Source organism: Coregonus clupeaformis, chromosome 8 (genome assembly GCF_020615455.1).
Source record: "Coregonus clupeaformis isolate EN_2021a chromosome 8, ASM2061545v1, whole genome shotgun sequence".
In the NCBI taxonomy this organism is placed as follows: Eukaryota; Metazoa; Chordata; class Actinopteri; order Salmoniformes; family Salmonidae; genus Coregonus; species Coregonus clupeaformis.
The window spans coordinates 26,050,922-26,067,378 of NC_059199.1; the positions used below are offsets into that span (position 1 = coordinate 26,050,922).

The 16,457-nt window shown below is 50.1% G+C and overlaps 1 protein-coding gene across 1 annotated transcript in view; it reads right to left on the bottom strand.

Annotated features, from left to right (window-relative positions):
* Positions 1-16,457, bottom strand: part of LOC121571444 (RNA-binding motif, single-stranded-interacting protein 3-like) — a 284,697-nt gene that overhangs the window by 26,938 nt on the left and 241,302 nt on the right. Inside the window, exons 9-10 of the mRNA XM_045221880.1 lie at positions 14,884-14,980; positions 12,470-12,520 (exon numbers count right to left, since the gene is read on the bottom strand). Coding sequence (XP_045077815.1) covers positions 12,470-12,520; positions 14,884-14,980 — 148 coding nt within the window. The remainder of the gene's footprint in view (positions 1-12,469; positions 12,521-14,883; positions 14,981-16,457) is intronic.

Genomic DNA, 16,457 nt, shown 5'->3' on the forward strand with positions numbered 1-16,457 from the left:
ATTTGATTGATTGATACTCTATCTGGGCTCATTTGAGCTCGCCGGGCATAATGGACGATTAGAGTAGTCCCAAAAGTGCAAACACCGCCCATCTGGCATTCCAGGCAGGCAAAAAAGCATATGCTCAAAGTATTTGAAAGATTTCAAATTGTACATTGGCTTGCGAAAGTATTCACCCCCCTTGGCATTTTTCCTATTTTGTTGCCTTACAACCTGGAATTAAAATCGGTTTTGGGGGGGGTTTGTATCATTTGATTTACACAACATGCCTACCACTTTGAAGATGCAAAATATTTTTTCTTGTGAAACAAACAACAAATAAGACAAAATAAAACAGAAAACTTGAGCGTGCATAACTATTCACCCCCCACAAAGTAAATACTTTGTAGAGACACCTTTTGCAGCAATTACAGCTGCAAGTATCTTGAGGAATGTCTCTATAAGCTTGGCACATCTAGCCACTGGGATTTTTGCCCATTCTTCAAGGCAAAACTGCTCCAGCTCCTTCAAGTTGGATGGGTTCCGCTGGTGTACAGCAATCTTTAAGTCATACCACAGATTCTCAATTGGATTGAAGTCTGGGCTTTGACTAGGCCATTCCAAGACATTTAAATGTTTCCCCTTAAACCACTCAAGTGTTGCTTTAGCAGTATGCTTAGGGTCATTGTCCTGCTGGAAGGTGAACCTCCGTCCCAGTCTCAAATCTCTGGAAGACTGAAACAGGTTTCCCTCAAGAATTTCCCTGTATTTAGCGCCATCCATCATTCCTTCAATGCTGACCAGTTTCCCAGTCCCTGTCGATGAAAAACATCTGCACAGCATGATGCTGCCACCACCATGCTTCACTGTGGGGATGGTGTTCTCGGGGTGATGAGAGGTGTTGGGTTTGCGCCAGACATAGTGTTTTCCTTGATGGCCAAAAAGCTCAATTTTAGTCTCATCTGACCAGAGTGTACCTTCTTCCATATGTTTGGGGAGTCTCCCACATGCCTTTTGGCGAACACCAATCGTGTTTGCTTATTTTTTTCTTTAAGTAATGGCTTTTTTCTGGCCACTCTTCCGTAAAGCCCAGCTCTGTGGAGTGTACGGCTTAAAGTGGTCCAATGGACAGATACTCCAATCTCTGCTGTGGAGCTTTGCAGCTCCTTCAGGGTTATCTTTGGTCTCTTTGTTGCCTCTCTGATTAATGCCCTCCTTGCCTGGTCCGTGAGTTTTGGTGGGCGGCCCTCTCTTGGCAGGTTTGTTGTGGTGCCATATCCTTTCCATTTCTTAATAATGGATTTAATGGTGCTCCGTGGGATGTTCAAAGTCTCTGATATTTTTTATAACCCAACCCTGATCTGCACTTCTCCACAACTTTGTCCCTGACCTGTTTGGAGAGCTCCTTGGTCTTCATGGTGCCGCTTGCTTGGTGGTGCCCCTTGCTTAGTGGTGTTGCAGACTCTGGGGCCTTTCAGAACAGTTGTATATATACTGAGATCATGTGACAGATCATGTGACACTTAGATTGCACACATGTGGACTAACTAATAATGTGACTTCTGAAGGTAATTGGCTGCACCAGATCTTATTTAGGGGCTTCATAGCAAAGGGGGTGAATACATATGCACGCACCACTTTTCCGTTATTTATTTTGTAGACCTTTTTGAAACAAGTTATTTTTTTCATTTCACTTCACCAATTTGGACTATTTTGTGTATGTCCAATACATGAAATCCAAATAAAAATCAATTTAAATTACAGGTTGTAATGCAACAAACTATGAAAAAAGCCAAGGGGGATGAATACTTTTGCAAGCCACTGTACTTGAACCCAGGTCTGCGCTCTAGTGTAGTCATTCTGATTGGTTGTGGCAATGTCCTCTCCCCTTACCATGCTCTGCTGCCTCCATATTGCACAGACACCAGGAGAACACTCCCCCTAGAATGGCCCATTGGTTTAACATGCTGTGCAAGCCAACAGCCCCAAATTGCAGCACAATCAATTGGTTTAATACTTTAAGTAGCCCCCGAACGTTAGGCTAGCACGCTCCGCTAGTTTAATGTGTTTCATTGGATCGGCGGCACAGGGGGACGACCACAATGTGGCCATGTACAGGAAGAATATGAGTGCAGACATAAAGAAAGACAGGTTGGGTGGTGTTATCCATTGACGAGTGGAGGGAGGTTGAAGCGGGGGGCGGCAGCTGGGGTTAGGGCATGGGGCCGTCTGGTGGATTGTGGATGCAGCGCCATTGGAACGAGGATATAGGAACAGAGAGAGAGACGAAGACACACTGGTCTATAGGGAGAGAGCAGAGGGGACGCTACTGTATAGCTAGCATTATTCTACTATAGGCCAGGCCAATAGTCACAATAGAAGACTATAGATTAAAGGACTTACAGATACCTCATATGGGTTATGTAAGACCAACAATGACAGCCCACTCATACTCATCAATATGTAGACACGTTCACATGTAAAAACATTCACACACTGTATTTCACAAGCAATCTCTCACACACCTAATGCATTCATAAACACACCCATACAGTGCATGCTGTGCAGTAAACAGCATAAACCCCAGACACTCATACAGCATACCTAACCAATCCAATACACACACACACACACACACACACACACACACACACACACACACACACACACGTGGCCAAGCTTTGATCCTCTCCTCTTTGTAGCATCTGTAGCACCAGGGGCTCCCGTCCCGTCATGGCGGCTGGGTGGCTAGGAGAGGGAAGGAGAGGAGACGGGGAGGCTAGGTGGTAATGGGAGCAGCAGCAGGGGTAGTAGGAGGTAGGAGGGCTTCTCTATGGATAGTGGTGCTGGTGTTGGTGGTGATGGTAGATCAGGAGCTATAGTGTTGCATTGTTCCTGCTTGGCCGGCATCACATCTGTACAGTAGTCGTCTTTGATACTGCCTGTGTGTAAATGATCTTACTTACTAGCACCCCTAAAGATATGGCTCTGGAGGACCCATACAGTGCCTTAGGTATGATGTAGTGTATGAAGACCAGTGGGATGGCTTGGGGATAGATCTTTCTTCAGATACTCCAGCCTCCAGCACAATATCCCTACTCTCTGCAAAACGTGAGGCCATGAGACTGCATTTTCAGTCCCTCACATTAGTGCAATAGTAATAACATATTGATAACATGGCAATAGCCTAACATCACAATGGTACCAGTATAAAAAGCTACGTACTGCCGTAAAGCTCAGGGTCAGGATGGGAGATTGGATGCAGCAGAACCATTAGGAGCTCTGAAAGCATCAGCTCTCATAAACAACTCATACAGGCTGCTCTAATGCACAATACCTACTAATTGCCTCTTACCCAAACAAGAGACTAAGTTGTCCTAAAGTGGGAATCAGTCTGTTGCATTACAATAAGTGCTATTATAATGCTATTATTAGCTACTCTGTGTGAAAAATGCATGAAACCACAAATAATGAAATAAACAACTATATATTGTCACGGTTTCGGCCGAGACTGCTCCTCCTCCTGGTTCGGGCAGGCTTCGGCGTTCGCCGTCCCCGGAGTACTAGCTGCCACCGTTGAATGTTTCGTGGTGTGATTGCTTTGGTCTGTCTTGTACACCTGTGTCTGTTTGTGTTCTGATTAGGTGTCCTATAAGTTCCCTGTTTTGTATTGGTTCGTTTGTGTGTTGTTGTCTGCCTGTATTTCGGAGCTGCGTGTTGACGCTCTGTTTGTTTGTTTAGTGTTTACGCATGGTGTACGTATTCACTCGCCTCTGTTTGTTTTCGAGGCCGTGTATTGTATTTTTGCACTTTTGACTAGTAAAGTCTGTTGGACGAAGCCTCTGTCCTGCGCCTGACTCCTCCACCACATCCACATCGGTTCATCTGACAGAACAACACACCAACTATGGAGTCAGCAGGAGCAGCTGCGACACCCAAGTCGCTGGAGGAACGGATCAGCTATCAGGACACCATGATCCGGCAACTTGGGTCCGCCATGGACGAGGTGTCCAACACTCTGCGCCGGTTGGTTACTGGGGAGGTGCCCACGTCTTCCTACACCATCCCATCACCAACGGCCAGTCCTCCTCTCTCAGCACCGGAACCCAGGGGCATTCGGCTCTCGCTCCCGAGGGCATATGACGGTTCTGCAGCCGGGTGTCAGGGGTTCCTCCTGCAGGTGGAACTTTACCTGGCTACCCTACACCCAGCGCCCTCGGGATACGAGAGCGTCTCCGCCCTCATCTCCTGTCTATCCGGCAAGGCGTTGGAGTGGGCCAACGCCGAATGGAGGGGAATAGACGCCGCTACCATCACCTACGCGGAGTTCTCCCGCCGCTTCAGGGCTGTCTTCGATCACCCACCTGAGGGAAAGGCGGCGGGGGAGCGTCTGTTCCACCTCCGACAGGGGGAAGAGGAGCGCACAGGAGTTCGCCCTGGAGTTCCGGACTCTAGCGGCGGATGCGGGGTGGAATGAGAGGGCCCTCATCGACCATTACCGGTGTAGCCTACGAGAGGACGTTCGTCGTGAGCTGGCCTGCAGGGACACCAACCTATCCTGCGACCAGTTGGTGGACATCTCCATCCGTCTCGACACCCTGCTGGCTACCCGCGGGACGTCCCCGAGTGGGGGTCGTCCATTCCACCCTCCAGCACCTCCGAGCCGATTCCCATGGAGCTCGGGGGTGCTGGCGCTAGAGAGAGGAGGAGAGAGAACCCGAGGGGGGCCATCCCCTGCACCAACTGTGGCCGTGGAGGACACACCGCGGCCAGGTGCTGGGGAGGGTCTCCTAGGAGAGGGGACAACAGGTCACGCACTGGGGAGTCATTTCAGGTGAGTAGGCGCCCCACTTACCCAGAGCTCTCTGTTGGTCACATGAGTATTCCTGTGAGATTTCCACAGGTGGCACCTCATTCCCAGCATAAGGCGCTAGTAGATTCAGGCGCAGCTGGGAATTTTATTGATCGTGCATTTTGTTATAGGTTAGGAATTCCCCTTCGGCCGGTAGAAGCCCCCTTTCCTGTCCACGCCCTAGACAGCCGGCCGTTGGGGTCGGGGCTGATCAGAGAAGTCACAGCACCACTTAAGATGACGACGCAGGGGGGTCATGAGGAGATCATTCAGTTTTATCTGATTGACTCTCCTGCGCACTCCCGTGGTGCTGGGGCTTCCCTGGTTAAGCGCCCATGATCCTACCATTGCGTGGCAACAGAGGGCTCTTATGGAGTGGTCTGCCCAGTGTGTAGGGAAATGTCTAGGTGTTTCCTTAGGGGCGACCTCGGTAGAGAGTCCGAACCAAGTGCCCGCAATGCGCATTCCCCCTGAGTATGAGGACTTAGCACTTGTGTTCAGCAAAACGAGGGCAACACGGCTACCACCTCATAGACAGGGGGACTGTGCGATAAATCTCCAAACAGGAGCGGCACTTCCGCGGAGCCGTGTATATCCCCTGTCTCAAGAGGAGACTGCGGCTATGGAGACTTACATAGCCGAGTCCTTGGCACAGGGATACATACGGTCCTCCACTTCCCCGGTTTCCTCGAGTTTCTTCTTTGTGAAGAAGAAGGATGGGGGTTTGCGCCCGTGTATTGATTACCGTAGTCTCAATCAGATCACGGTTAAGTACAGTTACCCTCTTCCACTGATTGCGACTATGACAGAATCATTACGCGGAGCGCAGTTCTTCACAAAGTTGGATCTCAGGAGCGCGTACAATCTGGTGCGCATTAGGGAGGGGGGATGAATGGAAAACGGCATTTAGCACCACCTCGGGTCATTACGAGTATCTCGTCATGCCATACGGGTTAATGAATGCTCCTTCAGTCTTCCAATCCTTTGTTGACGAGATTTTCCGGGACATGCATGGGCAGGGTGTGGTAGTGTACATCGACGACATCCTAGTGTACTCTTCTACACGAGCCGAGCATGTAGCCCTGGTGCGCCGAGTGTTGAGAAGACTGTTGGAGCATGACTTGTATGTAAAGGCAGAGAAATGCCTGTTCTTCCAGGAGTCCGTCACCTTTTTGGGTTATCGGTTGTCCACGTCTGGTGTGGAGATAGAGGTAGACCGTGTGTCGGCCGTGCGTAATTGGCAAACTCCAACCACTGTAAAAGAGGTGCAGCAGTTCTTGGGTTTCGCTAATTACTACCGGAGGTTTATCCGGGGCTTTGGACAGGTTGCAGCTCCCATTACGTCCCTGCTAAAGGGGGGTCCGGTTCGTTTGCAGTGGTCAGCTGAGGCGGAAAGGGCATTTGTCAAACTGAAGAACCTGTTCACCTCGGCCCCGGTGCTGGCGCATCCGGATCCCTCTTTACCATTCCAAGTAGAGGTAGACGCGTCCGAGACCGGTATTGGGGCAGTCCTGTCACAACGGTCCGGCACGCCACCTAAGCTCCGCCCCTGTGCGTTCTACTCCAAGAAGCTCAGCTCGGCGGAGCGCAATTATGACGTTGGGGACAGGGAGCTGTTAGCTGTAGTCCAGGCCCTAAAGGTGTGGAGGCATTGGCTTGAGGGGGCTCAACACCCTTTCCTCATTCTGACTGATCACCGTAACCTGGAGTACATCCGGGCAGCTAGGAGATTGAACCCTCGTCAGGCAAGGTGGAACATGACACAGAGGAGAGGGCCATAGAGCCTACTTCCATACTGCCGGAGTCTTGTCTGGTGGCTCCGGTGGTATGGGAGGTCGATGCGGAAATCGAGCGGGCACTGCGTACCGACCCTACTCCCCCCGAGTGTCCTGTGGGGCGGACGTACGTTCCGCTCGAGGTTCGTGATCGTCTTATTTATTGGGCTCATACATCACCCTCCTCTGGACATCCAGGTATTGGCCGGACAGTGCACTGCCTTAGCGTGAAATACTGGTGGCCAACGTTAGCTAAGGATGTGAGGGTTTATGTCTCCTCCTGCTCGGTGTGCGCCCAGTGTAAGGCGCCTAGACATTTGCCCAGGGGTAAGTTACATCCCCTGCCCGTTCCACAACGACCATGGTCCCACCTCTCGGTGGATTTTGTAACCGACCTACTCCTTCCCAGGGGAATATCACCATTTTGGTCGTTGTGGATCGGTTCTCCAAGGCCTGTCGTCTCCTCCCAATGCCGGGTCTCCCTACTGCCCTACAGACCGCCGAGGCCCTATTTACCCACGTGTTCCGGCACTATGGGGTCCCCGAGGATATTGTATCTGACCGAGGTCCCCAGTTCACCTCCAGAGTCTGGGGGGCGTTCATGGAACGCTTGGGGGTCTCGGTGAGCCTTACCTCGGGGTACCACCCAGAGAGCAATGGGCAGGTTGAACGAGTCAACCAGGATGTGGGTAGGTTTCTGAGGTCCTATTGCCAGGACCGGCCGGAGGAGTGGTCTAGGTATATCCCCTGGGCAGAGATGGCCCAGAACTCTCTCCGCCACTCCTCCACCAATTTAACACCTTTCCAGTGTGTTTTAGGGTATCAGCCGGTCCTGGCACCGTGGCACGAGAGCCAGATCGAGGCCCCTGCGGTGGACGAGTGGATTCGGCGCTCGGAGGAGACGTGGGACGCTGCCCATGTCCATCTGCAGCGGGCCATCCGTCAACAAAAGGTGAGCGCCGATCGCCACCGCAGTGAGGGACCGGTGTACGCACCGGGAGATCGAGTCTGGCTCTCGACTCGAAACCTGCCCCTCCGCCTGCCCTGCCGGAAGCTGGGTCGGCGGTTTGTGGGGCCCCTTTAAAGTCCTGAGAAGATTGAACGAGGTGTGTTACAGGTTACAACTGCCTATTGAGTACAAGAATATTAACCCCTCGTTCCATGTGTCTCTTCTCAGGCCGGTGGTAGCTGGCCCACTCCAAGAAGATGAGATAGGAGAGACCCCTCCGCCCCCTTTGGACATCGAGGGGGCCCCCGGCGTACAGGGTCCGGACCATCTTGGACTCGAGGCGCCGGATGAGTGGTCTCCAGTATCTCGTGGAGTGGGAGGGGTACGGTCCGGAGGAACGGTGCTGGGTGCCTAGGAGGGACATCCTAGATCCATCCCTCCTGACTGAGTTCCACCGTGGGCATCCCACGCGCCCGGGTCCGCGTCCTCCTGGCCGTCCCTGAGGCCGGGGTCGGCGCACGGCTGGAGCCGCGCGTCAAGGGGGGGGTACTGTCACGGTTTCGGCCGAGACTGCTCCTCCTCCTGGTTCGGGCAGGCTTCGGCGTTCGCCGTCCCCGGAGTACTAGCTGCCACCGTTGAATGTTTCGTGGTGTGATTGCTTTGGTCTGTCTTGTACACCTGTGTCTGTTTGTGTTCTGATTAGGTGTCCTATAAGTTCCCTGTTTTGTATTGGTTAGTTTGTGTGTTGTTGTCTGCCTGTATTTCGGAGCTGCGTGTTGACGCTCTGTTTGTTTGTTTAGTGTTTACGCATGGTGTACGTATTCACTCGCCTCTGTTTGTTTTCGAGGCCGTGTATTGTATTTTTGCACTTTTGACTAGTAAAGTCTGTTGGACGAAGCCTCTGTGTCCTGCGCCTGACTCCTCCACCACATCCACATCGGTTCATCTGACATATATACCGGTAGTTAGGTATAATTGAGGTTGTATTCTAGCTAGAATGATTGAGTTTGAGATCTGTTGAGCTTGTGTGTGCTAAATATTTACGGTAAATATGACACGAAACGCTGGTCCTCTGTAGCTCAGTTGGTAGAGCATGGCATTTGCAACGGCAGAATAGTTGGTTTGATTCCCGGGACCACCCGTATGTAAAATGTATGGACCGATGACCATAAGACACTTTAGATAAAAGTGTCTGCTAAATGGCATATATTATTATTATATTACTATAAAAAATATTGTCATTTAGCAGACGCTCTTATCCAGAGCGACTTACAGTGGTGAGTACATACATTTTTGTACTGGCCCCTGTGGGAATCGAACCCACAACCCTGGCATTGCAACTGAGCCACATGGGACCTATTAGTAATGTAGGGTTAATATAACATGAAACGCTGACTGATATATGTAGTATTGCAGTACTATTGCAGTATTGGATGCTGATGGCCTGGTATGTTGCTGAGATGGATTGAGCAGGCTAGCTGGTGTTCTGCTCTGCTAGCTAAATGCTGTTGAGTCACACTACAGTCCACCAAGACCCATAAACTCTGTGTCTTCCCACCCAGAAACACATGTTTGTACACTTAAGAAAGAGCGAATGGACATCCAAGAGGTTATCACAATGGAACTATCAACTTTTATATATTGTTTCCGATGATTGAAGACAGTAGTGGAGGAATCATTTAGCTATCAGCGATGCAATTCGGTTCACTGCTTGAGAGTTTGGGTGAGTTCCGAAGGTGGTCTGAAAGTGGACTTGCCACAGGAGGAGTTTGAAATGATTTTCCAGACGGAGCGTCTGCTTTACCAATTCTAATGCTGCCTGATATTAGCTCTAAATATATTGAAAAGTGCCTTCGAGGTTGAAATATCTCTTGAGATGAGGATTATGAAAGGTTCATAACTGTCACGATCGTCAAGCATAGAGGAGGACCAAGGCGCAGCGTGTGCAAAATACATCTCTTTATTTTAGAAGAGAGAAAAACACGAAACCGAACACTATCCAAAACTAACAAAACAACAAACGACCGTGAAGCTAAATAACGTAAGTGCACCGACAAGCAACAAACGTTCAACATAGACAATTACCCACAAACACATGATGCCCATGGCTGCCTTAAATATGGCTCCCAATTAGAGACAATAAACCACAGCTGTCTCCAATTGAGAACCAATCCAGGCAGCCATCAACATACAAACACCTAGACAAGACATTACCCCATAAACCTACAAACCCCTAGACAAACCCAAAACACATACTTCACCATGTCACACCCTGACCTAACTAAAATATTAGTGAAAACAAAGATAACTAAGGCCAGGGTGTGACATAACCCCCCCCTTAAGGTGCGAACTCCGGGCGCACCTGCCTAAAGTCTAGGGGAGGGTCTGGGTGGGCGTCTGTCCACGGTGGCGGCTCTGGCACTGGTCGTGGTCCCCACCCCACCATAGTCACTACCCGCTTTCGTAGCCTCCTCCAAATGACCACCCTCCAACTTAACCCCACTGGATTAAGGGGCAGCACCGGACTAAGAGGCAGCACCGGACTAAGGGGCAGCACCGGACTAAGGGGCAGCACCAGGATAAGGGGCAGCACCAGGATAAGGGGCAGCACCAGGATATGGGGCAGCACCGGGCTAAGGGGCAGCACCGGACTAAGGGGCAGCACCGGACTGAATGGCGGATCCTGGCTGGCTGGCTCTGGCGGATCCTGGCTGGCTGGCGGATCCTGGCTGGACGGCTCTGGCGGATCCCGGCTGGACGGCTCTGGCGGATCCTGGCTTGACGGCTCTGGCGGATCCTGGCTGGACGGCTCATGGCTGGCTGACGGATCTGGCTGCTCATGATTGGCTGACGGATCTGGCTGCTCATGGCTGGCTGACGGATCTGGCTGCTCATGGCTGGCGGAAGGCTCTGGCTGATCCTGTCTGGCGGAAGGCTCTGGCTGATCCTGTCTGGCGGAAGGCTCTGGCTGATCCTGTCTGGCGGAAGGCTCTAGCGGCTCCTGTCTGGCGGAAGGCTTTGGCTGATCCTGTCTGGCGGAAGGCTCTGGCTGATCCTGTCTGGCGGAAGGCTCTGGCTGATCCTGTCTGGCGGAAGGCTCTAGCGGCTCCTGTCTGGCGGACGGCTCTGAAGGCTCATGGCAGACGGGCGGCTTAGCAGGCTCAGTACAGACGGGCAGTTCATGCAGCGCTTGGCAGACGGACAGTTCAGACGGCGTTGGGCAGACGGGCAGTCCAGGCGCCGTTAGGCAGACGGCAGACTCTGGCCGGCCGAGACGCACATAAGGCCTAGTGCGTGGTGCCGGAACTGGAGGTACCGGGCTGAGGACACGCATCTCAGGTCTAGTGCGGGGAGAAGGAACAGGGCATGCTGGACCCTGGGGACGCACATAAGGCCTAGTGCGTGGTGCCGGAACTGGTGGTCCCGGGCTGAGGACACGCATCTCAGGGCTAGTGCGGGGAGCAGGAACAGGCCGGACCGGGCTGGCGACGCGCACCGTAGGTTTGGTGCGAGTGGCAGGAACAGGCCGGGTCGGGCTGGCGACGCGCACCGTAACCTTGGTGCGGGTGGCAGGAACAGGCCGGACCGGGCTGGCGACGCGCACCGTAGGTTTGGTGCGAGTGGCAGGAACAGGCCGGGTCGGGCTGGCGACGCGCACCGTTAACATAGTGCGTGGAGCAGGAACAGGCCTGGCTGGGCTGGCGACGCACCCCGTAGGCTTAGTGCGTAGAGCAGGGACAGGCCGGGCTGGGCTGGCGACGCGCACCATTAACTTAGTGCGTGGAGCAGGAACAGGCCGGGCTGGGCTGGCGACGCGCACCGTCCATTTGGTGCGAGGGGGTCGTAACAGGCCGGACCGTACTGGGGACACACACCACTGGCTCTACCCCGGGAACTGGAACGGGCCGGACCGGACTGGTAATACACCCCAGTACCACTCGCCGTGCCTCTACATCTCCTCTCCCTACTTTGACCAGTGGCCCCCGTAACCTGGTGGCCTTTTGAATTCGCCCCTTCTCTGCCTCCGTCAGCCCCGTCGTCCATGCCCTGTGCCCCCCCCTAAAAATTTCTTGGGTAGTGCTCACGGGCTTCCAGCCTTGCCTCCGTGCTGCCTCCTCATATCGCCTCCTCTCGGCTTTAGCTGCCTCCAGCTCTTCACGAGGGAGGCGAACTTCTCCCGGTTGTGCCCAAGGACCCTTTCCATCCAGTATCTCCTCCCATGTCCATGACTCCTGTGTAGGTGGGTCCTGTTGCCGCTTGACACGCCGCTTGGTCCTAGATTGGTGGGTAATTCTGTCACGATCGTCAAGCATAGAGGAGGACCAAGGCGCAGCGTGTGCAAAATACATCTCTTTATTTTAGAAGAGAGAAAAACACGAAACCGAACACTATCCAAAACTAACAAAACAACAAACGACCGTGAAGCTAAATAACGTAAGTGCACCGACAAGCAACAAACGTTCAACATAGACAATTACCCACAAACACATGATGCCCATGGCTGCCTTAAATATGGCTCCCAATTAGAGACAATAAACCACAGCTGTCTCCAATTGAGAACCAATCCAGGCAGCCATCAACATACAAACACCTAGACAAGACATTACCCCATAAACCTACAAACCCCTAGACAAACCCAAAACACATACTTCACCATGTCACACCCTGACCTAACTAAAATATTAGTGAAAACAAAGATAACTAAGGCCAGGGTGTGACAATAACATTCTGTCCAAAGCTCTCTAACTCTTCTGTGAGTTATCCGAAGGCACTGTGAATTTACCGCAAGTGAAGGTAGACATCCAGCATCTTCGACTTCCTGTCGACCTTGAACCCAAAAGGTCAAAGGTCCATGTGGGACTGCTAGAGGACATACAGTAAATCACATGACATAGAGAATGGTAATGCACTTACTGTAGGTTGCATAACGTATTGTTGATGAGGCATCCATGACGTACTCTGGACCTATGAGGGAGACATCAAATGAAACATTATTTACTTAAGATAACCCATGCCACCTCTTTTCCCTTACAATCAACAGTGTGCAATAACTGATGTTCCATTGTCACGCTATTTCTCTGCATGCCAGTGCATGCTTGTGCCTTATCCTTTCCCACTGTTACTTCCGTGCCTGGGAAGTGTGGGCGTGTTGAGGTAAGATGAACCCTTGGCCAGTTGAAAACACACAGGTCTTGAATTTGCTGAATTAAGCACAGCGTGTTACGCCACAGGCCAAGATGGCTCAAACCAGCTTGGCTCGACAGCGGCAACCCGAATATCGAGTGACAAGAACCCACAAACTAGCCCTAAGCACAAAAAAAACCTACTGCTCTATTGGACTTTGTGGGCCATTCAGTTCAAAATAATTCCTGCTATTGACAGTGAGAGAAGCAACAGTTGAATAAATGGACCATTTAGATTTGCTGGAGAGGAGCATTAGACAGCTAGTCAGAGATAAACACATCTGCCCATTGATCCTTGGGGAAATGATTGAACTCAACAAAGACAAACAGACGCTAATCTTCTAAAAGAACGCCAATCCTCTGAGCTCGTTAAAGCCCATGATTTGGAGCTTGCCTAAACAAGTGAGGTTTTTTTATTGTATAGCACAGAGTCACGTTTGTTTGTTTCTTCCTCTCAATGTTTGTTCTCGACCAACAGGAAATAAAAAGAGACGATAGACGAGCTTTGTTCCGTAATAGTCCATCTTTAGAATTTTTCCATGTGTCATCAACGAGATTCAAATTCCATTTGGAATTTCAATTGAAAACTGTGTGCTATTGAATGTTTTGACTGAGATTGAGTGTTTTTTTAAAACTAATACTCATTATGGATCCAGTAGTAGTGGCAGTGATTACTTAATAAGAAGCTGGTACATTGTGTGACTGACTGTTGTCCAGTGGTCTGGTCTGAGTACCTCTGGCTGACCCTGCCCTGAGCTTGTGCTTGATATTAAGGCAGCCAGAACACAGCAGGGCAGACTGTACGGCTAGACCTTCCACTGTCATGTAACGAAATAATCAGGATGTTTTCCCAGAGTACACAGTCCAAAGAAAGTTTGGACATTTGGTGAATAAGACATCGTTTTAGTTTGTTTGTTATTTCCTAGATACAGTAAATAAATCAAACGTAAAACCCACAATTCAATAAACAATAAATTATAATTATAATAATAATATAATAATAATAATAATATGCCATTTAGCAGGCATCTGCATCTGAGCAGATTATATATAACAGGAGACAATAAAAAATGTGTGTGTGCAAAATGCTTCATATTTTCTACCACAAAGAGCTGAATTCATATAATATTTCTCAATTTTGGCCACTAGTGATTCCTTTGTCTCATATGCTTTGCTTCCTGCCTGCTCTACTCTTTGTACTTGAGCAGAAGATGGAGGACTCACTTTGCCTGACGCTGCCTGGCTGAAGGGCAATATTACAGGAAGCGGTGGTGGCCGATATTGAAACTGTGAGGATTAATATTCCTCAAAAGCCAGGCCATTGTTTTTGATAAATCAATTTGGGAAGCCTTCGGAACGTGGATTAGCGTCGCGCCCAGGCCCACTTCTCACCCCAGCACTGGACCTGAGTTTTAATCAGACATTTCTGAAAGGCGGACAAGCCAACCTTCACCAACCCCCTCCCCTCTCTCTTTCCTTCTCCGTCTTTTTCCGAACACACACACACTCTCTCTCTCTCTCTCTCTCTCTCTCTCTTTCCTTCTCTCTCACTCTCTCGTTCCATCTCTCTCTCCCTGTCGCTTTCCCTCTTTCTGCATTCTAATCAGCCTCAATGATAAACAGAGAGTGCTCTTCGGGGAAAGTGTAGGTGAACTGAACAGTGTTTCAAACATCTGGAGGTGCTTGAAATTGTGCATGTTTAGAAATGGAAACGCTCCGTTTCACATGGTTCCAGGGATCAACTGGGATGCAAAGTGTGGAATTCAGTTAGCAGGAAAATGACATAAAATGACTATGAAAGGTATGACAGCTTGAAAAAGCTTGAAAAGCACAACGGGTCAGGACAGCGAGGGAGAAACTGTTTGTTTTTTCCAACACTCTAATTCCTAACGGGAGTTGCTTTTCTCTCTTTTCCCTCAGTCTCTTTCCTGCTCATTTTCTGTTGAGACTTTCCATCTGTTGTGTTTACCGCCTACAAAACAGATGTCATCCAGCATCGTTGGCAAACCAATGAGGAAAGCTCAGAAATTCAGAATCTCTGAGAGCCCCTTGCTGTTTTCCAGCCCCACAGCTTGCCCATCTCCCAGCCATTCCCCAGTCGCCCGCAGCTATCTCCCTCTGGCTACACTCCAGTACATCACCCACCTGATATGTGGAGACGGGGGAAGCAGCGATGAAGGGCGTGATGGACGTCTGTGCGATCATGCGGTTGGTGGCGATACTGTAAGGCGAGGTGTAGAACCTGAGGGGAGAGAGGAAACAGAGCAGGAGAAAGGGAGGTCAGACACTGGTACTAGATGGCACTATAGGTCTCCATTCATTACAACTGTTTGCATTTAAATATCAGGAAGATCATGGTTATTAAGGGCCTATTAAGGGTTTATTAAAATGTTTGGTTAGTGAACTACTGTTTCAAAAAGATGATTGGGAATTAACATTCATTTCTAGACACCAGTATGTGAGGGCATATTTGAGTGTTTTATGCCTTAGGCTTTTTATATACTAACCTCTAAATGAACCATATGAAATCTTTTGACACACATATTCCTCGAGCCAGTCTATCGCCGCATAAGGACTGGAATGGACCATACAACAGAAACAATCTCTCTCCTAAAATACCTTTTATGTCCATTGATGCATCCACACCAATACACACACACACCCACATAGTTGTCTATGCACAGATCCTCACATAGTCAGTCTTTGAGGCCGTACAGACAGAGCTTCCTACATGTGGGTAATAGCTCTTCATTGTCTTGTTTCATCCCTTTGCCTGCTCAAATCAAACACAACGCAATATATTGTGTTTCGTGGGGTGCATAAAAGTTTCATGAAGAGTCTTATGGCTTCTCAATTGAAAAGTCTGGTTTTGTCAAATTGAGCTTTGTCGTCGCATAAAAAAGGTCTGTCTGTGTTTTCGCCCCCCAGCCTCGAGTATTAAGGCTATACCATGCTGGCTGGCTTAGGCTGATGGCTGACTTCAATCCACAGTGTTTGGAAAAATGCAATCCATTTAAAGAAGGCTTTTCCTAAGTTTTGAGTCGGCTCTTGGGGAAAGAGCTTGCGGGCTACTTTATCATGGTGGGCTACTTTATCATGGTGGGCTACTTTAACATGGCGGGCTACTTTAACATGGCGGGTTACTTTATCATGGCAGGCTACTTTATCATTTGGGGCTACTTTAACACGGCAGGCCAATTTATCATGGCGGGCTACTTTAACATGGTGGGCTACTTTATCATGGCGGGCTACCTTATCATGGCGGCTACTTTAACATGGCGGGCTACTTTAACATGGCAGGCTACTTTAACATGGAGGGTTACTTTATCATGGCGGGTTACTTTATCATGGCAGGCTACTTTATCATTGCGGGCTACTTTAACACGGCGGGCTACTTTAACACGGCGGGCTACTTTATCATGGCAGGCTACTTTATCATGGTGGGCTACTTTATCATGGCGGGCTACCTTATCATGGCGGGCTACTTTAACATGGCGGGCTACTTTAACATGGCGGGCTACTTTAACATGGAGGGTTACTTTATCATGGCGGGTTACTTTATCATGGCAGGCTACTTTATCATTGCGGGCTACTTTAACACGGCGGGCTACTTTAACACGGCGGGCTACTTTATCATGGCAGGCTACTTTATCATGGTGGGCTACTTTATCATGGCGGGCTACCTTATCATGGCGGGCTACTTTAACATGGCGGGCTAC